The sequence below is a fragment of the Miniopterus natalensis genome, chromosome 1 (assembly GCF_054644295.1).
Source record: "Miniopterus natalensis isolate mMinNat1 chromosome 1, mMinNat1.hap1, whole genome shotgun sequence".
In the NCBI taxonomy this organism is placed as follows: Eukaryota; Metazoa; Chordata; class Mammalia; order Chiroptera; family Miniopteridae; genus Miniopterus; species Miniopterus natalensis.
In genome coordinates, this window is record NC_142081.1 from 78,050,395 (window position 1) to 78,068,154 (window position 17,760).

The 17,760-nt window shown below is 34.5% G+C and overlaps 1 protein-coding gene across 3 annotated transcripts in view; it reads right to left on the bottom strand.

The window, feature by feature from the left end:
* BAZ1A (bromodomain adjacent to zinc finger domain 1A) overlaps positions 1–17,760 on the bottom strand; it is a 112,458-nt gene that overhangs the window by 73,135 nt on the left and 21,563 nt on the right. For all 3 annotated transcript variants that reach the window (XM_087823435.1, XM_087823434.1, XM_016220254.2), the window contains 8 exons: positions 14,638–14,739; positions 12,852–12,939; positions 11,340–11,474; positions 9,660–9,759; positions 8,805–8,971; positions 6,748–6,843; positions 5,671–5,809; positions 4,269–4,415 (listed from right to left, as the gene is read on the bottom strand). In XM_087823435.1, coding sequence (XP_087679561.1) covers positions 4,269–4,415; positions 5,671–5,809; positions 6,748–6,843; positions 8,805–8,971; positions 9,660–9,759; positions 11,340–11,474; positions 12,852–12,939; positions 14,638–14,739 — 974 coding nt within the window. The remainder of the gene's footprint in view (positions 1–4,268; positions 4,416–5,670; positions 5,810–6,747; positions 6,844–8,804; positions 8,972–9,659; positions 9,760–11,339; positions 11,475–12,851; positions 12,940–14,637; positions 14,740–17,760) is intronic.

Below are 17,760 nucleotides of genomic sequence, written 5' to 3' on the forward strand. Positions count from 1 at the left end.
CAACACTAGGTACAAGCATCATTTACATTCTGCCTAGTCTCCACCTAAAACTCCATCCTGCAACATGCACTACATATATTTTCCTTCCCTAACACAGAGAGGACAGCTTCCAAGTTACCAACAAGATGCACATACGCCTTCCAAAAAAATGGTAAAATACACTTTAAAATGAAAAACAAATCTCCTTGCTCAATATAACTTTAGAAAAGTCTACTTTAAGAATCAGAATCCACTTGAAGATATCCAATCTTTTATAAATATCTTAAGACTGAATTATAACAAAGTGTAGGTTGTAATCATCACAAAACCAGCACAGAAAAAGCTAAAGAACTTAAAAACAGCACTGCTATCACTTAACCACGGATTTATCCTACACATTTATGTTTTGATTTTGAAAACTCTCCAATCTAAAAAACAATAGGAAGATTTTCCTGTGTTTTCTAAGTAAATTGCTTTAGCTTTGAAAACAGTGTTTAGCTTACAAATAGGACTAAAGAGCAAATCAACAAGTACCAATGTATTTAAAGTATTAGCATATATAATTATTTCTAATTATAATACATAAATGATAAAAAAATTAAAGTGTCAACTATGAAAAACTTTAAGCTTACAAAACTTAAGCTGATGTCATAGTACAGTGGACTCAGCTTCAGACTGAGTCAGATCATGTATATTCTAGTCTTAGCTCTGCCAGTCCCTAGTTCCTCGTTATGTAGCCTTAAGATTAATCACTTAATCGGCTTCATTTTTCTTGAAGGGGTGAGTCTAGATCAGCAGTTTTCAAATTCTTCAAATAATTCTTGGAAGCCCAATATAAAAGAGATAAAAGATGCCCTTGTTAAAGTAGGGTTATGGAGATGACAATCCTGCCCATTCATCTTTCCAACCCTCCTGCAGTGGCACCAAGAAATCCCTGTACCACCTGAAGGACTCCATGGATTAAAGTTTGGAAAATCATTGGGCTAAACTGGTTCTGTGGTTCATTAACCTTCTACTATATGAATTCCTTCCCAAAGTTCACAAGCTCACAAAATGAATCTTAGAAAACAGAACTGATGTCTTTCACTAAAGGAAAAAGGCAGCTCTGGTATCCTGTTTGATTACAATCACTGATAAGTTCATGCAACTTAAGGCATAAACAATACTACACAGAAGAAATTATCTGACTAAATTTTACATATATGCAGAAGTCATTCTTACCAGGCCATGAATCTAGTCCAAACACAGACATTATATTCTTCCTTGCCAGGAAAATACTAGACCTAAAACTTTCCTTAACTTTCATTTTACATATAAAGCCAAACAAATTTACAATTAATAGGCACTCTAAAATTAACAACAGTCCTAGTTGTAGAGCTGTAAAAGTGTATTGGCCCTCTTCCTTTGCAGCAATCACACGTTCAACTTACTTTATCTATAGTAAGTTATAATTTCCTAGGACAAAGGCTATAAAGGCCTTAGGAAATGGACAACCAATGAAGTAGCAGTTTACTTTTAATTGTGTTAAATGAACATATTAAAATATGTATTACTTAACTCAATTTATCTACCAAATGGTACTCTCCAGAAACTGTAAATATCACTCTAGGATTTGCTTGGAGATGGTCACTTGGGTACATCATACCAAGAGAATATATAGTTGAACTGTATGTGTTATGACTATCTAAAAGATACTTTTATCATCATAGTAGGCTAGAATTATGTACATAAAATTCCAACACTAAACAATATTGCAGCAAATATACAAAACTATTTTAAGAAGGATGCTTTTATTCCTATACTTTGAAGGGCTTTTAAGTTTATGATGTAAGATTAAAGTGAGAAATAAATATTTTTAATATAAGATTTTAAAAACTGCTGGTAAAAATTTACAAGATTTTCTGTAACAACAGAGAGACCAAAAGCCAAAGAAATTAGATCTTCTTGAGTACAGATAAATTTATGGGCAATGTTAGGGAAACAAATACTTAAAATTTCAACTTTTTTACCATTATAGCATAGTCATTATGAAGCTCTAGACCTGACTGCCTGAGCTTGTATCCTATCACTTTCTTATTAGCTATGTGTCTTTGGGTAAGTTAATGAAACTCCCTAAATCTAAGTTTCTTTATATGTAAAAGGCAGAAAATAATAGTATCTACCTCACAAGGGTGATAAAAGGGTTAAATGAAATAATGCACATACCGTGTCTTATATCACTTACTAGCTATTTGATCTTCAGTAAATAACCTCACTGAATCTGTTTTCTCATCACTAAGATCAATTTCCCCCTTTCTAGAAATAGCAGGAAGAGACCAGCTAAAGAGAAAGTAAGAGATATTGAATCCCATCCGACTATTCAATTGCTTTAGGAAAACTGTGGAAAAGCTTTTTTGTTTCTGAGATGGGAGGATATATGAAAAATACCTGGGGGAACAATCTAGGGCCCCTATGAAAATTGGAATAACTACGTAAAATGTAGTAAAAAATAAGAGGGAAGTGAGAGGAAGGTGAAAAATTCTCAAGTACGTCTCTCCCCCCCCTTAACATTTAAATAAATGTTTTCAAAAGGAGCATTACAATTTTTATGTAATGGCCAATACTTATTCAGAGGCCTTACATTTATATGCATGGACAGTTCTATAAAGGAGTAGAGCTATAAAAATTATAGATCAAACAAATCATGAATACAAAATATAATGACAATACAAATACCAACAGTCACATATATTTTTCCTTAACACTAGCTGATTTTCCAACACAATTACCTTGTTATCTACTTTTTGTCACCGGGACTTCCAAAACTACAATACTCATCTGCTTCAAGTGCTGCATTAAGTACAGTTTTATGTCCTGCATTAAGGTCAGAACTTGGTCAATAACCCTGTGATGTTATTAGTGATTAAGACATCCTAATGGTTACAAGAATGAATATGTGCTACATTGTCTGTCTTAGATAATCCATCTTTAGTGCTGGTACTTGTCATTTGAAATAATCTTTAGATGTTTTAAAAACAGATTTACCCAAGAATTTATATGCATATATGCACAACCCAAGGATATGGACAATGGTGGGGAGAGGGACTGGGGAGGGGGATGGGACGAGGTGGAATGGGTCACTGGGGAGAAAAAGGGACATCCGTAATATTTTAAACAAAAATAAAATTAAAAAACAAAAAGAAAAAAAACAAAAACAAAAACAGATTTACCCTACTGTCTTCCCTTCTGCAGAATCTCATTTAATTGACTAAGTTATCTGTGATGACAATGGGGGCCACGTTGCTAGAATGGCCTTGATAACGGATCTATGGTGATTAGCACTCAAGCTAGAGAATATATCTTGCTTGAACTTAGGCTGTAAAATCAAAAGGCAACCAACACTGGACGCATACTCGTCATTATCTTGCTGCTCCAAGGACCAGGCATAAAGGAAAACGAGTTCAAATTATCTAAGGGCAACAATATTATTTGAATGGAAGAATGTCCTATCTTTTTGTACCAAGCTTCTACTATCAAGGTGTTTCCCAATAGTTATTTCTTATTGTGAATTTTTATGCAATACACTAAAGTGTTGTTTAATAAAGCTTCTGATCCTAAATCTTATAGGTGGCCAAGTTCACATAAAGTATTATTTAGGAAGCCAAATCAATCTCTTAATATAAAGGCTTAATGATTCCTGACTGTAGTAAATCCTAAACAAAATAGTAAATGTACTCTGTTTTAAAAATTAAAAAGAGTTTATCCAAGAATTATTCCTACATTAAGATGTACTACACACTAACTCCAGATATTTAAGTACATAGAATTTAAGGAGCAAAATTTTTAATTCAAACTAAATAGCCAAATAAAAAATAAAATTTTACTTAACTCTGAATTAAAAACTGTCAGATCTAAAATGAAATCAGCAGTAGCATTTTCAATTTAAAGTATTAATTACAACAATAAAAGTATTTCCTTAGGTGGGGGCAAAAAAATCAGTGCTACTTAGCAGACTTTCTTGTAATTACAGATGCCAGTCAATGAGATCTGTGATGCTGCTACACAGCAGAACTCAAGGAATAAAAGGCAAGATAGATTGGGGAGAAAATATTTTTAAGACATCAGAAACAGGATACATTAAAACCAAGTTTTTATACAACAACTGACGTGTTCCTGGTATATGACTCAAGAATTTGGTAACTTGAACAACTATATTTTATAACTGTAAAAGCCAAGTTAATTTAAAATAACCTTCAAAAATAAGTGTCACTACAAAGTCACTATCAATCAACAATAATATGAATTCTGACCTTTGGTGTCAGCATCAGTTATTTGCTCTTTGGCTACTTCCTCTTCTTCTTCAGCTATCGCCTGGAAGATGGCAGTCAGGAAGAAAAAAAGCAATTCACATAGTGGGCCTTCACTGTCATTTCCTACAAGAGCTTCCTCTAACACTTCTGTGAATAAAATGTTTAAAATGAATTTAAAGTTCTGTTCATGTACTGACAAAACAACTCCAATGGAATACTAAACATTTCAAACAATAATAGCCTATGTAACTATTTTCTTAAGTGCTCATTTATCAAAGTAGAGCCAAATATTATCTAAGGTAAAATAAACAATTATAATGATTACAATAAATTCAACAAAATCATAAGCCAAAATCACCACGTTCAAGAAATCCAAATTAGACTCAGTAGATCAATACAATATTTCATCTAAGTTTAAATTTGAGGTGCAAATTAAGGCACGTCTTAAAAATTATGATTTTATTCTAATTTGAATAGCAATGTAAAGATTTGTTATTGTTGTCCCATTGTTCTTAAGAACTATGTGGGACATTACTTTTAACAAATAGTTCATAGCAGAGGTAATCACCAGCACTAGGTGTAATCCTAATATCAAATCCAAGTCATAAATGTTTATCTAATTCACCTTACCTAAACCAGCATTATTTAGACTTGTAACAACAATTCATACCTCACCTAGCTCAGAGAGAGAAATTGAGGGAATGTAAAAGCCCTACTGAAAAATACACTCTTATTAAAATAAGAGGGGCATTATAATTCCATCTTTGAGGGTCTTCACTTGGATCTTAAGATACTATTTTACCATTTGACAGCTGAAGATCCAAAATGGGATCCAAAGCTCTACTCATTCTGTTAGCTCTTAAAATGATGTTCATACAAATTTAAGTATGTAAGCACAGAGGCAAAACAGAATCACAAATTAAAGATAGGCCATCAACTTGTCTCCAAATACATCTGATGTCAATTCCTTCCTTCCCTGCACTTACTTCTTACTACCATCAAGAAGCAGAGTCTATTCTTTCACGCCTTGAATCCTGGCAGGCCTGACTAATGGAATAGGGCAGAAATAAGGCCTGCCAGTTCCAGGCCTAGCAGTTAAGAAGGCTGGCAGTTTCTGTGTCCTGCCTCTTGGAGTCCTCAGCTGCCACATAAGAAGTGTAGGCTACTCTGATGGAGCGAGATGCCAAGGCACCAGGCATGTGTGTGAAGAAGTCATCTCGAACATGTAGCTAGATAAGTCTTCAGATGGCTCCAGTTCCAGCCACTGTCTGACAGTAACCTCATGAAACCTAACAGAGGACTAGAGAGCTAGGTCCAGTGACTACGTAGAACTTAGAGAGATAATAATGTTATTTTAAGCCACTAATTTTAGGGTGAACTATAACACAGCAACAGTACTTGCCTAGGGTTACTCCCTCAGGAAATTCATCTTGAAGATCAAAAAGTTCCCCAAACGCGTTAAGGAACTCCAAAACCATCAGAGCATCACCGAAGATTTCAGGAGGTAGTCTAGTTTTCACTGGAGTTGGTTCTGGAAGTTCCTGCAAGATTAAACAATTTATGTAACTATTTGAGCCCAGTATAGGAAATTATAAAAGATAAATATGATATACTTTTTACTAATAAGAATTATTTAATGTAGACTAGTGGTTCTCAACTCTGAATGTTTACAACAATCACTTTCAGAACTTTTAAAATTACAGATGTCCTGGCTTTATTCCAACTTTACTAAACCATAGTCTCTAAGGACTTTTCCTTCATCGAATTAAGAACGTAACTTTAGGCTAACGTGTGCTTCTGACTACACTTCCTAGCTAAGAGGGACTTTTAACCTAGATTCTGAGGTCAAGACAGTTGTGCCAATATTATCTTCAATGTGGGATCTCCTTAAGATACGGAACATAATTAATCCACCATCTACTGACTTAGAAATGCTTCCTTATAAACTGAGCTGAATGAGTTTGGTTTGAATATTATGATGATTTCTGGAGACAGGAAGAATTCTTTTTTTAATCCTCATCTGAGGATGTTTTCATTGATTTGAGAGAGAGGAAGGGGGAGAGAGAGAAACATCGATCAGATGGACTGGTTGCCTCCCATAGGGACCCAGGCTGGGGATCAAACCTGCAACCCTCTGGTGTACGGGATGACGCTCCAACCAACTGAGCCACCCAGCAAGGGCATGAAAGAACTCTTTATCCAGCAACCCAGCTAAATGCATCCTGGCCCCACTGGTTATTAGATTATCAAGGATCACAAAAATGACCAATTATTTCTCCAGAATAAAAATCATTATCAAAGCCTGTTAGGAAATGCTATCTTGAAACTCTAAATATAGCATTTGCTTAACTGGCTATTTCCTCTCAGTTAAATAATAAAGAAAGAAAAGACTATTAAAAAGAAAGAAAGATTTCATCAGCAAAGCCACATAGGGCACACAGAACATGGGTGTGTGAAACATAACACAACAAACTTATACCTTAAGATCATCACATTCCATATCTTCTCTAGGTTTACTCCACTGTTTTAAGTGTTCCATATATTTTCGTTTTTCTTCACGTAATTTCTCTCTTTCCTAAAACAAAAGGTTAATAAAAATTCTCATAAGAAATTTATAAGGCAGCATCAGCATCACCTGGGAACTTGTAAAAATACAAACACTTGGGCCCTACGCCAGATCTACTGAATCAGGAACTCTGGGGCTGGGAATCAACAAAGGATGTTTTAAGCTTTTCTGGTGATTTTGATGCACACTAAAGTGTTAGAACCACTGATCAAAACAATGCCTACCTGACATAACTGCTACAAAGATGGAAAATGTCCAACACAGTAGTTCCTGGATAAGTATTAATTCAATCTGGCTCTGCCTATAGCAGCTCTCCCCATACTTCAAATCAATTAGATCCTGACAAAGTAGGTAACAAATTATTACAGTACCTAAAATAAAACCTCCCCTTATATTTGCAATACACTGGTTGCTTTCAAGATTCATTTAAACCTGACTGACAGCCTAGAGATACACAGAGGGAGCAGTAAGTGAAAGGAATATTAGAGTACAGTTAATGAACTTCTTTCTTTTTAATCCAGGCCATTTCTCTTGCTCACTTGGTCTTTTGAAACCCTTACTTCTTGGTTCTGATATTTGAAACTGCAAGATAAATACTGTCCTAAAAGAAGTTACTAATAAAGCACAGTATAAATAAAATATTTTATTATATTTTTTCCAATAAATGTTTAATATATGTTAATATTCTTCCTTTGAAATTTAGAAACACCAAAGGTAAACAGATGTGCACTTATCAAATTTTCAACATAAAATGACTAGATGGTTACAAAGCTTATTAACTGTGTTTTGAGTAGTCTGTTGAAATAAGTCATCCCACTACTACAACATAATTCTTATAGGATGTAATAGAATGGGTATTCTCATTCACTGCTGCTGAGTGCAAATAAGCACAAAATGTTTGGTAAACAAATATCCATGTACATGGATAGAAAGTTTAAAAAATTTTTGTATCCTTTGACCTATTATTCTACTTCTACAAATTTATCCAGGGACATAATCCAAAAAGAGGAAATTTATTCACAAATTTAAACAGAGTATCATTATTTATAGGCAAAAAATTATAAAGCACTTAGCTATATCTTTTTGATTAACTATTAAGCAGTCACTAAAAACCCCACCTTAGTTTATTTAATAACATGAAGAAATGTTTATAATGTTAAACAAAAAAGTATACAAAATTATAAATGCTGGACCTCTTTTTTTAAGGTCCAGAATAAAGATTAGAAATAAATTAATCAAGGTGTTAACAATGCTATCTCTAAATGCTACCATTTAAATAACAAGTGTTTTTTTTTGTTCTCTGCCTTTTCTGGAATGAATGTATATTAGACACCTCCACCCCCACTGCAATGGCCTATTTGAAATAATTCATAAAATTTCAGGCAGTTTAAACAAACACTGTGTATAACACCATCATCTAAGGTTACTTGTGAGTATCTCAGAAAACCAATGACAATGACTGTCTTTGGAAAAAACCAGCTACAGGATACTCTAAGGAACATCTACCACTAAAGATTGTACTAAAGATTTGCTGAATGTTCTTATCATCACAGATATCTTATTCTTTAAGGAGAATAGCAACTCTGTAACAATTTTTGTTAGTCATAGATTTTATTGTATTTTACTTTTAAAGGTTTTACGCATTATCACCTTCCCTAAATTTCAAAGTCTAAATGATGAAGAAAATTAACACAGTAGAATTACACATTGATTACACAGGAATTATACATTAAAAGAAGCTTTGAGGTATAAAGCATGTTATTATATGTTGAACCTTAAATAATTCATTAAATTTTTCAAAGCAAAAGATCAATGGGAGGTAAATCAATACTGTTTATCAGTGCTCTATACACAATTATAAATGTGAATGAAACTGGTAAAAACCCTTGAAAATTAACCATGAATTGGAATGTGTAAAGCACTATTTACGCTATATGTAGAGAGCATAGCTAATATATTTAAGTGAATACCTTTTCTCTTTCTATTTTAAGCCTTTCTTTTTCCTCTTTCTTCTTCAGTCTCTCTTCTTCAACCATTTTCTTCAATTCTTCCTTCTTTTTCTCTTTATCTTCCTTTTCTTTCTTTTTTGCTTCTAGGGCATCTGCTTTTTCTCTTTTTAATTTAGCCTTTTCAAAAGCTGTGGAGAAGGTCAAAGTTAGAACTGTATAGAGACAGAAAACAACACATTTTGTAATATAACAAAAGAATCCTGAAATAATTTAAGGTTAAATGAGATCAGCAGAGAAACACAGGGGTTATAAATTCCTGGAGGGAGCCAGCAGGTGATTAAAACTGAAAAAGCAAGCTGGCTGAGTATATAAGACAAACTACTGCAGTGGGACAAACATTTACCTGCCTTTGAAAGCCCTGCTACTCAAAGTGTGGCCCTAAGACCAGCAGCCAGGTTATCACCTTTTTGGAAATACAGAATCTCTTCTCACCCAGATCTACTAATTTAGAATCTTCGTTTTTAATAACATTCCCAAGAGATTCATATGCAGTCAGGTTTGGGAAGCCACGTTTTATAAGGCTGTGTGACTCAAACAAAATGGCCTAAAACAGTTTGTAAACTCTAGAAACTCCAACTTGAGCTTAATCTAACACTAGGTCAGTTTAACATGGGCTATGCTATACCTTGAAATAATTTTAAGAGATAAGCAGAGGTCTCATTTATCATAAAAGTCAATAGATGCCTAAAGGAAAAAACTGATTTATGCTTTTTAAAAACTCCAGAAATAGGCATTTTAGAAACATCTCCCACTCAGGCACAGAGAAATATTCTTTCCTGTATATAAACAATTTTTGGAGAGAATGTTAAAACTCACCCAGTGACTTCATTTCTTCTTGTTTCAAAAGTTTGTCTCTCTCTTTAGTAGCTTTATTCCTATAACTTGCAAAAGTCTGTTTATTAGCAATGCTGTCCTCCTAAAACACAAACCAAGAAACTAAGGTTGTAGAACCACAACTTACACAAACTGATGGTCTGTCTTGTTCTTACAGTGAGAATAAAAAACAAAAAATGTATAGCCCTCAATGACACTTTCTTTATACTTAAATGAGGTTTTATTCTAAAAGTTCTATCACTGAACTTTAAAAAACATGATATTCAGGCCCTGGTGGTTAGCTCAGTTGGCTAGAGTGTCATCCTGATACGCCAAGGTTGCGGGTTTGATCCGGTCAGGGCACATACAACAATCAACCAGCGAATGCATAGATAAGTGGAACAACAAATCAATGTTTCTCTGTCTCCCTTCCCCCCCTCTCTAAAATCAATAAAAAATTTAAACATACATCTTTTTTGTTGAAAGTATTACAGATGTCCCTCTCTTTCCCCCATTGACCCCCTCCACCCAGCTCCCGCTAAAAGAATTTTTTTAACTTAAAAAAATAAAGTCTGGCTCAGTGGTTAAGCCTGTGGGTTGAAGGGTCGAGGGTTCGATTCTGATAGAGGGCATGTGCCTCGGTTACAGGCTCGATCCCTGGCCCTGATTGGGGCACGTGTGGGAGGCAACTAATCGATGTGTCTCTCAATCGATGTTTTTCTCTCTCTGTCCCTCCACATCCCTTCCATTCTCTCAAAAAAAAAAAAAAAAAAAAAAAAAAAAAAAAATCCTTGGGTGAGGATTAATAAAAAATAAAAATATGGTACTTATTAAGTTGCCATTGGTTAATAACCATGTAAATTTCAGGTGTACAGCATTATAATTCACTATCTGTGTGCTCACCACCCAAAGTCTAGTTTCCTTCTGTTACCATATATTTGACCCCCCTTCCCCTCTGGTAACTACCATTTTGTGGTCTGTATCTGTGGTTTTCTTTGTTTGGTCAGGTCACCTGCTGCTTGTTTTCTATTCCATGTGAGTCAAATCACAGTTTTTGTCCTTTTCCATCTGACTAATAACCGAATTTTTAACAACTCTAATCATAGTACTAATTCTATAGCCTACAAATTAGTACAAAAACACCTTCCAGAAAAAACAACTGGTAATCTATAAAGGGAGACTTAAAAAAATACACATTAGAAAAACAAAAATAAATCCTTACAGACTAGATGGTGTAGACATCAAATATGTAAGTGGTAGAGAAAACATAAATCAGAAACATTCTGTGGCCAGTTAAAATAAGTCAAAAGTTTATTTCTACCTTATTTCTTGTGAAAATAATGTCTCTAACCTGCTTTACTATCTCTCATGTATTAAATACTCCTTATGCTTCAACCATCGTTTATTCTATTTTATCCTGGTTTACATTTTAGTAATTGCTTTATGCTTGCTTCCGCTGCGGTATAAAATCCCTGTAGCACGAGAGCCGTGTCTAATTCACGCCTGAAGCTTCTACAAGCCTCGCTGCTGAGCGGTTATCACCATGTAGTACACACATTTTTTGTGTGTGAAGGAATGTGTTCCTTCCTACAGGCTGTGGAGGTAGGGGAGCCAACCACTACTCTTGATTTTAAATAGTTTTATTAAGAGCTACAAGGTAGTTTTTATCTATCCTCTACTTACCTGACTAATAGATACTCGTTTGGGAGGTCTCCCTCTTCTCCTGTTAGCAGGACTGAAGATAAAGGTGGGTGGATCATCAGGGAAAAAATAAGAAAAATCTTGGTCTGCTATTTTATATGTTGAAAGAGATGATGCCTTTATAAAAAAAGACATAGGGTACAATAATAACAATTAGTAAACCACATATGACTGACATGTTAGACCAGGTCCAAAACATTAGAATTTCTTATGCTATTATGAAGTAATATATATTTTAGTTTACTTGATTCTTTAAAAAACTACATAATTAATCGGCTTTACAAGAAAGAAAACCAAAATTAAAATACAATACTCAAGAATGTTTCAACAGTTTCTTAAATTCTATAACTATTTCCAAACTACCCTTACACAGGAATATTTTATTTGCTTTGCTTTTAAATAATTTTATATGAAATTTTCTTTTTTCATTGTTATTTTGTTGTTGTTAATCCTCACCTGAGGGTATTTTTCCCATTGATTTTTTAGAGTGGAAGGGAGGGGGGAAGGGCAGGGGGAGAGAGGGAGGGGGAGATGGAAAGAGAGAGGGAGGGAGGGAAACACTGATGTGAGAGAGACACACATCAATTGGTTGCCTCCCTCATGTGCCCTGACTGGCTGGCTGGGGTTGGGGATAAGACCTCCAACCTAGGTACATGCCCTTGGCTGGGAATGGAACCCCAGTCCCTTTGGTGTGATAGCCGACGCTCTATAACCACTGAGAAACATTGGCCAGGGCCCAGTTTTCTTTAATAAATAACCTATCTTGGTCTCCAGAGATTTAAAAGGCTACTTTTCACATAGAGTAAACTCATCTATTTTTTTTTTCATTTCTTTTCTTTTGAAGTAACATTTACATATAATGAAATGAATCAATCTTAAGCACACAATGGCTGATTTCTGACACATGTACAACTCTCCTACTCATTCTACTCTGTTTTTACTTAGATTTAACATTTCTTCCAATGTGTGTTAAATATTTCTCATTTTTAAGTATTAATTTTACCATTTAACTTTTTTACCCAGTGTACAATGTGAGGTTTCTAGACTTGATTTTTCCTTCTATTAATGGTTACGAATAAAATAAATCCTATCTGCTTTGATGTTTTTATTATATATGCTGCTCTCCTATCTAGTAGGACCTATTTTAGCATTGTTCTTTAATCTATTTTTGTGAGCCAGAACCACACTATTAAGAAAATTATAGTTATCCCACTCCCACAACTTTTTCCCCCCAAGTTTTTCATCTGTTCTCACCTGGTTATTATTTTTATCAGGGGGGGAAGTGGTAGTACCTGCACTACCTAGCAATTCTAGAAATTGTAAAACCAGTATTTAATCCAATATATAAAGAAAATTACTAAAAATTGGCTCTAGATAAAAAGAGAGCTATTTTCAAACAACTCTGAAATAACATTTTTGTAATGTTATGACTTTATATCACTACCCATTTCTTTTTTTCTCCTTTCTAACAAATAGTTTCACTTTTCTAATTACCTTAATTTTAATGACTCCATCTTGTGGTTCACAGTGTTGCTTTAGAAAAAGCTTTAGTTTATCACGAGAAAATAGGTGTTTTCTCCGGCTAAGAGGGAAATAAAGAGAAGAAGAAAGTGTTAATATAAAAGAATTCAATCCAAACTCAATAATTTCTATAAACCCATAACCTCAATTTCAAGCCTAGGAAAAGGACATTTCATTTTCTAAGAGTATTTATGTAGAAGTAACAAGAAACTTTATTCAGAAGTATTCATGTAGAATGTTATAAGATCTACTTGACTAGGTCTATTATAGAAGTCCATTAAAAATAGTATATGCATTTATTGCTTAGGAACCACTTAGAAATCAAATTAGCCTCAAGGAAAATATACTACGAAGAGTAAGCTAAATCTTATAAAATTAGATGATCATTCCTACAAGTTATCACGATTAAAATTCTTTAAAAAATTAAAATCAGTAGGTTACCAGATATCACATAACACTAAGTAAAGCAAACATTCAGATGGATACTGTGAACAGAATAGGACATGGATTTTATCAAATTCTAAAATATTTTGTATTTAAACTTCATATGGCAGCCAACAAATTCATGGTATTAAAATGAAAGAGAATTAGAATTCTTAAAATTCTAAGAATATACTATTTTTCATTCTCCCTTGTTCCTAAATTCAAAAAGAGTAACCACAACAGTAATAACTACCACCACAACAAAGCAAACACAATAAATAACACACAAGTATTTCTGGAAAGTAAATGCTTTAGTTAAATTCAATGTATTCCTTTCAAGAAAAAGTCACATTAAAAGCTTTTATGACTAAACAAACTATGGAGAAGTTTTTAAGTAGAAGTCCTCCCACAAATATTATCATCACTTTTCTTCAAACACATGGGTACATACGGGGCAGCAGGGACGAGAGAATAAGTACAACTCAAAGGAAATGCAAGAAGGACTTCTGCAGGGCAAGCTGATGGTTGGCTGATATGTCAACTTATTCAATGACTAAGAGCCCAACCTCAACGGGCAACAATAGGGATCTTCCCCTATGTACAGGCTGATTCTTCTAAATATTAACCACTTACTACCTCTCTCTTTTGATTAGGTCTTAAAGAGGAATTTTTAAAGATACTCAATTTTTATTTAACTTTCTTAAGGAATGAGACTTATGAGATGTTTGTGTCTAATGAATAAAATATTACAAATGTGACCGAAATATTTGTAAGCACCATCAGACATCTCAGCTTTGAAAATTGAGTTTTCTCAAGGGAAGTACTTCATAAATAGGATCCTTCATAATTTCTTAGATGTGAAGACCATTTGGGGTTATTTACAAATCTAAATAAAGGCCTCATGGAATCCATTATGGAATCAGTCTATGAACATAAATGTACATTTATTTTAAAAAAGGAAGTAACCTGCCCGAGCCAGTTTGGCTGAGTGGTTAGTGTTGGCCCTTGGACTGAAGGTTCCCAGGTTCGATTCTGGCCAAGGGCATGTACCTCAGTTGCAGGCTCGATCCCCAGCCTTGGTAGGTGAGCAGGAGGCAACCAATTGATGTGTCTCTCTCACATCGATGTTTCTTTCTCTCTCCCTTTCTCTCCCATCCCCACCCCTTCCACTCTCTCTGAAAAGCAATGGAAAAAATATCCTCAGGTGAGGATTAAGAAAAAAAAAAAAAAAAAGGAAGCAACCACTTGCAGCACTACCCATTTGTTCTACATCAAATCTCTTAACCTAACATAATTATACTACTTTAAACCAGCATAAGGAAGGTACTGAATTTACCTGATTTGTGTGGCTTTAACAATAGCGCACTCAAACAATTCTTTTTTAGTTGGTTGCACCTTGTACTTGAACAATAAGGGATCAATTGCATCTCTTTTCTTCCTAAAAATAGCAGAGAAAAGATATAAATCAGTTAATAATTTCTTTGGAAATGTGAGGTTTTAAATGCAAATCTAATTTCTAAGAACATACTATAACAGAACCTAATGTATTTTTAGTTTAACTAGAATTTTATATGTTACCAATATCCCTCACCATTCTATTAACCAAAATAGTACACAAAGCACTATTTTATGTTACAAAGGTACTCTAATTACTCATTTGATAAATTTTCCATGGGTGAAGAAAATAACTAGAGATGAATTAGCACAGAGCACCCAGTTTAGGTTAAATTAGTAAACAAATAGCTCTTACATTTGCTTTTAAACTTTCTTCTTCATAGCTTTGTAATCCGAGAACAAAAGTGGAGATAATGTAGTTTATCTTATTTTAAGAACTGGCAAAGAAGTACACACTTACGCCCTTCCCCCCAACACCCCCCCCCCCGCTTCGTATATTTTCTTCCCTTTGGGGGGTACATTAATTCGTTCATCCTGTTATAAATTTCAACATGCTACAATATGTTCTTTAAAAAATTATACTAAGTGAAATAAGCCAGACACAAAAGGACAAATATTACATGATTCCACTTATATGAAATATCTAGAATAGGTAAATTCAGAGACAGAAACCAGATTAGAGGTTACTAGGGGTTGGGGTTGGGAGGAAATGGGAAATTATTACTTAATGGGTACAGAGCTTCTGTTTAGGGTGATGAAAAAGTTTTGAAAACTGGTGATAATTTTACAACATTGAGAATGCAATTAATGCCACTAAATTGTACATTTAAAATGGTTAAAATGGCAAATGATCATGTTATACATGTTTTGTCTCTCTCTTTCCCTCTCCCTCTGCCTCACCCTTTCCCCCACAAAATGATGATCATTTTGGGCACCTAGATTTAATTCCAAGTATTCTGCCTTAGTATGTCTTGCAGGTATGAACTACATCATACTCAGCAAATTTTCTAACCCAACTTCTCTTTCTCCTTAAAAATATAAAAATATGACCACCTGCTCTTATAGAATGGGTCTGAGGAATAAATAAAACAAGATATGTGGGTGCTGTTACACCGTTTAACTCATGGAAAATGCCCAATAAGGGATTGTTCCATTCCCTTCCCTTCAGCCCACCTGCTAAAACATAAGAAAATCCAGATTACATTTTACTGGTAGGGAACTACCAAGAAGTAAATCACTGAAGTTAGGGCATTAATAGAAATAACTCAACAGATGCCCTGGCCAGTGTCTCAGGGTTAGAGTGTCGGCCACACACTGAAGGGTCTTGGGTTTGATTCTCAGTCAAGGGCATGGACCTGGGTTGCAGGTTTGATCCCTGGCCCAGTCCAGGCGTGTGTAGGGGGCAAGCAATCGATGTGTCTCTCTCACATTGATGTTTCTCTCTCTCTCTTCCCCTCTCTCTCTCCTTCCCTCCCTCCCTTCTACTTTCTCTAAAAATCAATGGAAAAAATATCCTTGGATGAGGATTACCAAAAAAAAAAAAAAAAAAAAAGAAAAGAAAAAAAGAAGTAATTCAACAGAGTAAAGGCCACTAATAACTATGTTTCACCCTTTCTGACATCTCCAGGTACAGCAGTAGCGACCTATAAACCACCAGGCATTTTATGATGTTGATATATAGTGAAAACTCAGATTCTTTGAGAAACACAAACAGGTTAAAAATATCTATGAATAAATATCTATAATAGACCAGCTTACTCATGTTTCCTATATCAAGGGTTTATTCCAACTGCCTATATTCAAAGGAGAAGGCACACACTATATAGGTAGGAAATTATGACTGATCACTCCTGTGGCCAAATCCAATTACACTTTGTAATGAGCTTGTTATAAGTGGCACAAGTGGGATTTACCAATTGAAATACTCTAAATGCTACATATAACAGGCAAAATATTTGCTTACTAACTGGGATTCTGAATTAATTTGCTTTGTACTCAAGGTAACAAATTAGCCACAAAACATGCAGGTAGCTCATATTCAAATCTAAAAAGAAGGGTAAGGACATTAATGTGGTGAACAGAGTGCTAAACCTAAGAATCTAGACATTCCTTGTCTCAAAGCACCTAAAAGAATTAGAAGAGTATATTAAAAGTTACTATAAAATAACTTTAAATAATTAAAAAAAAAAAGAAAAAAATCTTTATTGATTTCAGAGAGAGGAAGGGAGAGGGAGAAAGAGACAGAAACATCAATGATGAGAGAGTCATTGATCAGCTGCCTCCTGCATGCCCCTGACTGGGGATCGAGCCCGTAACCCAGGCATGTGCCCTGATCAGGAATCAAAAGGTGATCTGGATCCTAGGTCGATGCTCAACAGCTGAGCCATGCCCCACCAGCAAATGATAAATTTTAAAATGGAAAAAATTAGATAAACAAATGCTTACCATATTTAAACATCAATTTAAAAATATCTTTTATATACAAAATCTGTATTTAACCATTCAAGACTCATCTAATATAAACTAAATCTAAGGGTTATAATCTTTGCTATAGTCCAAAAAACCACATGAACTACTCTCAAAGCTGCTAAAGAACATACATTAACTACCACAATACCCACTAATGTTGCATGCCAAACTATGTATTCAACAAGAGACATAGACAAGTGATCTATTAATTTCTTTTTCTGCTTAATAGTAGCAACTCAAGAAAAAAATGAGATATATCAAAAGACTTGCAATGTACTACTTAGATGACCTCATGCAAAGCCAATTAACCTTTCTAAGGCTCAGACTTTTGTTAAGTAAAAATAACAATACTTTTCCAGAACTGACAAACATGCAAATAAAGCACTTAGGACAGTGCCAGGACATAGTAAATGCTCAAATGCTAGCTATGGATATATTAGTTCAAGTCAGACAAATGAGAACTTGAATTACAAGGTTCTGAGTGACAGAACTTGTCACTAGTATTTTCAGGAGCAAAGGAGTTAAAGGAAGTATTTAAGAGTGGCCTCGGGTTTCTTATTTGATTATGATACTATTCACTGACAATAGGGAAGAA